General features: G+C 33.1%; 1 protein-coding gene across 1 annotated transcript in view; it reads right to left on the bottom strand.

Moving 5' to 3' along the window:
- Positions 1 to 6446: 6446 nt before the first annotated feature.
- LOC118736833 (major facilitator superfamily domain-containing protein 10-like) overlaps positions 6447 to 7879 on the bottom strand; it is a 4664-nt gene continuing 3231 nt past the window's right edge. The window contains exons 6-7 of the mRNA XM_036466935.1: positions 6945 to 7035; positions 6447 to 6476 (exon numbers count right to left, since the gene is read on the bottom strand). Coding sequence (XP_036322828.1) covers positions 6447 to 6476; positions 6945 to 7035 — 121 coding nt within the window. The remainder of the gene's footprint in view (positions 6477 to 6944; positions 7036 to 7879) is intronic.

Below are 7879 nucleotides of genomic sequence, written 5' to 3'. Positions count from 1 at the left end.
GAAAGTTAGGGCCCACTGGCACTACTATTTTCATGAACACAGCTGTATATATGTCTATATGTATGTACGTCTCAAAGCAGCCATAATTAGTCGAAGTTGCTTTCTAAAAATACTCGCTTACATATGTATGTACATTCCCATACATATAGACGTACATACATATGTATGTAAGTATGTATGTAGGCGCACTCCTTAAAGGGGCCAACCTTAACCGAAGCACGGCCACCTTCCATCCATGTTTTGTTGTCAACAGCAATTCTGTTAACTTTCAGGTCTTGTTGTTGCTGCTGCTGTTGTTAAGCTGGTTTCGCCGCACAGTGGGAAATTTTGTATGAGGATGAGAAATTAATTAATGACTGGAGTAAAAATTTAACATTATGATTTCAAATGCATCAAAAAATTAAATAAATATCACCGAAAATAGTAAATTTTATGTTAAAAAAGTTGTTTATTGAACAACCAAGTAGTATTGGCACGGCAAATTTTTCACAATATATGCAACGATTTTCATTCAAATATTTTTCCGCTAATTTCGTATGAAAATATGGTTCATTCTACAACAAAAAACATAAAAATATAATTTTCATCAAAATTTTCAACTTTTTAATCAGATTTTTTAGAATTTTTTTTTCAGTATGCAGATTTGTAGCCCAATCAATTTTATTATCATAAAGTGCAAGTTTTAAGTAGCTAGAAATTACCGTAGATTTTTGGAATTTTTTTTTCACGCAGTCTCTTCCATACAAAAAAATATTTTTCGAAAATACCTCATATGGAAAAAATGCAAAACACCTTCAACAAAAAAAATTCTCAAAAATCAATGTGATTTTTGACGTAACTCCGAACTTGCATTTTTTTACTAGAATTTAATGGGCTGCAAAACTGCATACTCAAAAAAAATTAAAAAAAACTGATTTAAATTTTGAAAATTTTGATAAAGTTTGCTGAATTTTCGTGAGTTTTGCACAAAGTTTAGAAATTATATTTTGTTTGTTTTTTGTTGTTGAATGAGCCATTTTTTTATACAAAATTGGCGTAAAAATATTAGAATAAAAATTGTTGCATATATTGTGAAAAATTTGCTGTGCCAATACTTTGTTCCGACATCGCGTTCTTAAACCCTCTCTCGTAGGATATTGAAATATTTTATTAAACTTATAAACTGATTTTGAATTTCTAAACAAGTGGCAGCCTGCTTTAAAAAAACAACCCTCTCTCGTTTAATACCCATATTGAAGTATTTCGTTCAGCTTAATTCAACTGATTTCAACATTTCCAACAGGTGTCATCCCTCTTAAAGAATATTCTTGAGACATATAGTTCTGGAATAACTTTCGTGTGACTCCACACTGCCGTGATATTTAATTTAACTTATGTATTAACTAATAGATTTTAACTATTTAACAGATGGCAACCCCCTTAAAAAAAATTTAAAAATTACTCGCTTTGGAAACCCTTTCCTTCGAAGCCCACATTATTGTAATATTTCATTTAACTTATTAATTAATATATGTTAAACCTATGAAAAGGTGGCAACTATCTTCTAAAATATCCTAAATGAATGTTAATTAAGGCTTTAACCTATCTGTGCGCCAAATTTCATTGAAGAACGTCCAGCCGTTTTAGCATGAAAGATCAACAATTATAATACAATTATACAAAAAATAAAATAAAATTCAAAAAAATAAAATTCCCACTGTGTGCCGCTGCCTTTTGAAATTTTATAGTTTCACATTATTACCCACTCGACGTGCTCATTATTACTTTATTCACTTTACTGCAATCCAGTATGTTGCTACTGGGCTGCTTCTGCCTTCCTTCGCACATTTTCCCGTTTTGGGAACATGCCTCACTCCACTTGCACCCTCTGCACCACTTGGCTTCTTCCGATGCACGATGGACGTGATTTGAAATTTTAATAAATAAAAAGCAGCTACTTTTACACTTTTTCCGCATGTAAAGACCGAATAAATATGTATGTGCATATGCATGTATTAATGCGCGTATGTATGTAAATTTGTATGTACTACATATATATGTCGACATGGAATATTCTTGTGCGCGTAGTTTTTTTGCTGCCATTAAACTGAAATCGTGTCTTTTTCTTGATTGCTAATTTCTAGATTTTTGTTTTTTTTTTTCATTCATAATCTTATTTTTATAATTTACATGTGTATACACACAGCGCTGGTCATATAAACAGGAACAATGTTGAGCTTTTTAAGAGACGCATTTAAATTTTTAATTTCCTCCCAAAGTGCAAAGAAGGGAGATATGTAGATACAAGCTCACTTCTCGCAGCGAAACTACACATTTAGCTCGGAATTTTTACACAATAAGAATATAAGAAGTAATTGTGTAAATGGGGGATATGTTCTCTAAAATCATGATCTTTACTTTGCTTTCCGAACCTTCATTAAAATAGTATATATTTTTTCCCCGTAAGTCACTCTATTCGCAATATGTACAAGTTTTCAAAAAAAAAATGTCTCACGCGAAAATCACTTCGAAACATTTGGGGCAAGTTCTGCGATTCGTTTCCGAGTGAACTTCAACCCCAGCAAATTTTAATTCAAAGTAACTTTAGTTGAATTTCACTCGCTTGATTATTCTAATTACATGACTGCCACTGTAGCTGTCACTCGTATTTTTGAGCTTTTGCGGTATTCGCTTAAATGCGGTCGGATTTTAGTGGCGTTACCTCAAAACTTCCGGTATTTGCGTCACCGGCACCACAATCGCGCCACAGACCACCAACCAACCAGCCAACCAGCCAACAACCGGTCAGACCAAGCTGCCTGCCGCATGTTGGTTACCTTCCGCCGTGGCCACTGCCAATGTTGCTGTCGTTGAAGTAGAAAGCGAAACACTTGAAAACACACCGCTTTTAGGAAGAGTTTAGAAAACGAAACGTGCTTACTCATGGTGGTGGCACACCATTTCTGGTTGTTCCCCTCCTACTCAAAAACCGCCACACACCGCCAGAGGTGGTTCTTCAGAATTTATGTACTGGATATGTATGTACGTTCACCTAAGTTGTTGGACGTCTATAATTTTTACTTGACACACTTGTTGTTGTTGTTATAGCTGTTGGCGTCGTTATCAGGTTTATTTATGTAGTTTGCCGACACTGGCGCAATACTTACTTACTGGCTTGTTTGTCGTTGTTGTTGCGTGCTGGGTTTGCCACTAAAATTGTTGATATTTAGTTGTCATCAGTTCTGAAGACACTTATAGCGGTTATTCTTACTAATGTATTTGGTACACATTAGGGTGGTCCTTAAAATAACAGCATTAAATATGACAAAGACATCCATGAAAATTTACTAAATTTACAAAATCACCAGGGTTTTGAAAAAATTGAATTTTTTTTCTAAATCTCAAAAATTCTACAAAATTTTTACTTTGACCAGCTATAAATCAGCGAGTATGAATAAGTTTCAATAATATGTCCAATTTCTAAGATTTCAAGACACAATTTTGTCGAATTTTTGTGCTTAAAAAAATTCAAACCCAGGTAGCGATCACTAAAAATGTATTTAAAAGTTTGAAATTCTTACTTACGATATAAAAATGTGTTGCATAAAATATGTAGATGTTGATATTTTAAGGACCGCCCTTGTGCACTTGTACATTAATATGTAAATATGTTGAATTCAAGTGATTTTTTTCTTTATAATTTGGTAATTCGCTGAGAAATTATCAAACAGTTAGCTGCTTTTTAATGCCAAACATAAAGCGTGTGCGTAACCAGTGCGTGAAAAAAGTCAATGAGCCAACAAACGTGTTGTTTTAAAGTGAATTTAGCATACGGTAAACGTTTTGAGCAGAGCTTCGAAAGCTGTGTGAAAAGTCTAACTTGTCATTTTTCATGTTAAGCCAAGATCTTATCAATCCGATCACTTAATAAGAAGTCTCCCTTTCAATTAAAATTCTATGTTCGTTATGATGAATGAGAATTTTCATTGTAAATATTAAACAAACTTTTGTTAGCAAGTAACAACTACCTTTACTAGGAATATGTAGATGTGCTCGGAGTTTCTAGAAGTACTGTATAATTTCTATTTGAGTGGAAATTTGTGATTATATTTACAAATAAATAATTATTTATTTCACACTTTAGTAGCACTTGAAACTATCGACGAGAAATGCTGGCCGACAAACTTGTCTGATATTTTTTTAGCAGACTATAATCAGTCAATTTCTATTTTCTTTATTTTAAGTTAATCATAAAACGGAAAATTTTGAAAGGTCAAAAAAAAAATCCGAAGAAATCGCCAGACATCGCGAAAAAAGACGACGTAAGTATGAAAAGTCCCGAAAAAATACCAAAAGATCACGAAAAAGTTCCTATATATCGCGAACAACTCCAAAAGCGCGGAAATATCCCGTAAAGGTACCATAAAATCCCGAAAATGTTTAATAAAAAATCTCGGAGTCAGAAAAAAACCTGAGACATCGCGAAAAAACACCAAAAACTTCTGATAGTCCCGAAGAAAGGTCTAAAAGATCACAAAGAAGTTCTGAAATATAGCGAAATTAAAACAAAGGGCAACAGTCCCAAAAAGATACCAAAACTTCACAAAAATTAAACACGAAGAATCCCGAAAAGTTCGAAAATCCTGATCCAAAAATTTAAAAGGAGCAAGAAAAATTAAATTAAATAAGACGTAGTTAAAATTTAAATATACTTTTGCTCAAGAAAAATTCCGAAGGCTCCAGCAAAAATCCCGAAATGTTTCGAAACAATTATGATGTATGCCAAAAAGTCCCGAAAAAATCTCAAAATATCCCGGAAAATAAGACATCGGGAGAAAAACGCCGAAAGCGCGGAAAAATCTCGAAAGACAAAAAGACCCGAAATATAGCAAAAAAAAAAAACAACCCAGCAATAGCCCGGAAAAGTCCCCAACAGTTTTAAAAAACATAAACACGAAAAGTTTCGACAAGTCCGAAAAATTCTGAACAGAACAAAACGAAAAAGTTTTCAGAGGTCTGGAAAGCGATAAAACCTCAAAACACAAAAAAAAATTAAATACGAGAAGACCGGAAAATCCTAAAGTTCTAAAAAGCACGAAAAACCTTAAAAAATAGTCTGGGTTTGAGTGCTCTTTTTGTTCTGAGGAATTCCGAAAGAACCCGTAAAAAATCTAAATTTGCGAAACATCTCAAAAATTCTCCAAAAACGTTCAAAAAAGTCTGCAAAATATCAAAAAATAACCCCGAAGCATCCGAAAAGTACCGACAAAACCCAAAAAATAAAATACGAATCATTACGTAAAACTCTTGGCGGCGCAAGGCGATGCCGAAAAAATCCAATTTCCGAAAAAATCACTTTATTATCAATGCTTATAAAACAAAAGGCAAAAGTTATCGGTTATTTAAAAAAAAAATGTGCGTCGTTTTCCTCGTTGGAAGAAATTTAAAAACTGGAAACAGGATCAGGTGGATGTATTTTTGGAAATGGTACCAAACTCACAGTTCCCATGTGCAAATAGCTAACGGTGTTTCAGGCTGAAATAGTTGAACGCAGTTACTTACTAGAAATGACATCAGGCTACTTTCTGAGTACCTGACTGGCCACAACCGACTGCGATTTCACATGCATGTATTCACAGAGTTTGAATTCCTGCTCTGCCTTCAAACGGCGAGACTTCAGAACATATTCTCTATTACTGTCCGGCTTTGGCCAGACAATGATTGACGTATTTTCATGTTCCAAAGGTCGAACCCTTATTACAAAGAATTCACCTACCAATACCGTTTAAAAAATTTCTGTTATAACCAAGCACTAACTAACTAACTGAGTTAAAAAATTTTTGCTTACTGCTTTACTCCCTCTTGGCAATTACCCACACAAAAATTGAACCTTCTACACGTGAATTTTCCGGAGTGGTCTAGCTTGCATTGGTCCCCATTGGCACAGGATATTTTCGCCTCAGAGTGCAGGCGAAACTCAAACAACTATGGAAACTAAAATAATAACCATTACGCTTACCATTACCAAAACTTGATACATATCTATGCATGCATTGTATGATTTGGGACATTGACACAATTTAATGCTTTTCATTTTTTGGTGCACTTTTTTGCAATGCACTAGCCAAACAAATTAAGCCGAGTATTTAACAGTTAAATTAGAATGTGAAACAAAGCGGAAGAGAGATGGTCAAAAATTTTGAGTGAAAAGTAGCAAATAAACTGGTGGTAAAGTAGAAAAAATTGATGCATGAGGCCGGTCGATCGGACGGTGGTCCGGTCCATCGGTTGGCTTGTTAGGTGGAATGGTGACATATATGTAAGTATGTACTCGTATGTACTATGTAGCTAACTGGGTCAATGCAGGCAAAAATATGCGAACAAACGAACTTAAATTGTTGTTGGCTAGCTATGTATGTACATATACCAAAAAAAACGAAATTGCAACGTGGGCTGAGCAAAAGCAACTAACTGGCCAAAATACGTTGCTCCAAAAACTAGCGAAATGCACACAATATCTTCGAAATGAAAACGAGACTACTAAATAATCACAGTATATGGCGAGTAAGCAGAAGAGGTGGACGTGCAAATAAGGATACTCATATTAGCGTTGCAATCGAAAATACATGTTCTACAACAACAAACCGCAGCAAACGAATAGTGTATGATAATTTAGAACAGAAACGACAGCAGACAGGGTGACTTGGGGCACACGTTGCTTCATTAATACACATTCATACATACATACATATGTATGTATCCTTGACTTCCACACCGCCAATAAGGACACTTACACTCACGCACGCCTAGCCTTGTAAGTTGCACAGGCAAAAGTGTGATGCTGAAATGTCACTGCTATGCGTACCTACTATGTACTATGTATGTATGTCCCCTATGTCAGCGTCAAGTTTTTATTGTTGCATTTTTTGTTTTTTTTTTCATATGTAAATGTGTGTCATACTTACTTCCGGTGGATCCCAAACGCACTCGCCAGTTGTAAGATTGGCGTACATGTGCTCCTTGGTGCGTGGCTCGATTATTTCCACCCATTCTATTCTGCAATGAGAAAGAAGAGTATAGAAAAATGGATTAAAAGGATGGAGGTATGTACATATACAAATTATACATATAAGCAAATTGGATATATTTTCAAAATAACATTTGAACAAGCCAAATCCCCCGCAACCCCTATTCACATCACTCGTCGTCATTGCAACTGAAGAAAGTGGAACACACAGCAGCACAGCTGCAAGTTCTTCTAAAATACATACATATTTACATGAACATCCACTAGTTTTCTTACATATAAGGAAAAAAATGTTTCTTTTTAAAACAATAAAATCTAAAAATTAAAAGATCATTTAAATAATTGAAAAAAAGAAAAAAGGTTCAATATAAAACAAATAAATAAGTTCAAAGAAATTAAAAAGTACATATTTTTCTTTTTAAAACAACACAATTTAAAAATCAAAAGAAAATTGAATTGGAACAAGAAAAAAAATTTAATTAAATAAATGAAATAAGTTCCTAAAAATTTAACGACATTAAAAATTATATATTTTGCTTTTTAAAACAATAAAATTTAAAAAATTAAAGAAAACTAAATAAAAAAATAAATTAAGCATAAGATTAAAAAATTCTAAAAATTAGATAATCTTAAGAAATATTTTCTTTTTTAAAACAATAAAATCTGAAAATTAAAAGAAAAAAAACATTTAAAAGAAATACCAAACTAAATTTTTAATTTAAAAGAAAAAAGTAAACAAAATTTTCTAAAAATTACATTTAATCCAAAAAAAATCTTTTTAAAACAATAAAATTAAAAACTTTAATCAAAATAAAAAAATTAAAAGTAATAGAATCAAATAAGTTTCTAAAAATTTAATGAAAAATATGCTTA

This window comes from Rhagoletis pomonella, unplaced genomic scaffold (genome assembly GCF_013731165.1).
Source record: "Rhagoletis pomonella isolate Grant_MI unplaced genomic scaffold, Rhpom_1.0 Rhpom_scaffold_00001, whole genome shotgun sequence".
Taxonomy (NCBI): Eukaryota; Metazoa; Arthropoda; class Insecta; order Diptera; family Tephritidae; genus Rhagoletis; species Rhagoletis pomonella.
Note: the sequence above shows the minus strand (reverse complement) of the source record. Positions and strands in the feature narration are given on the sequence as shown.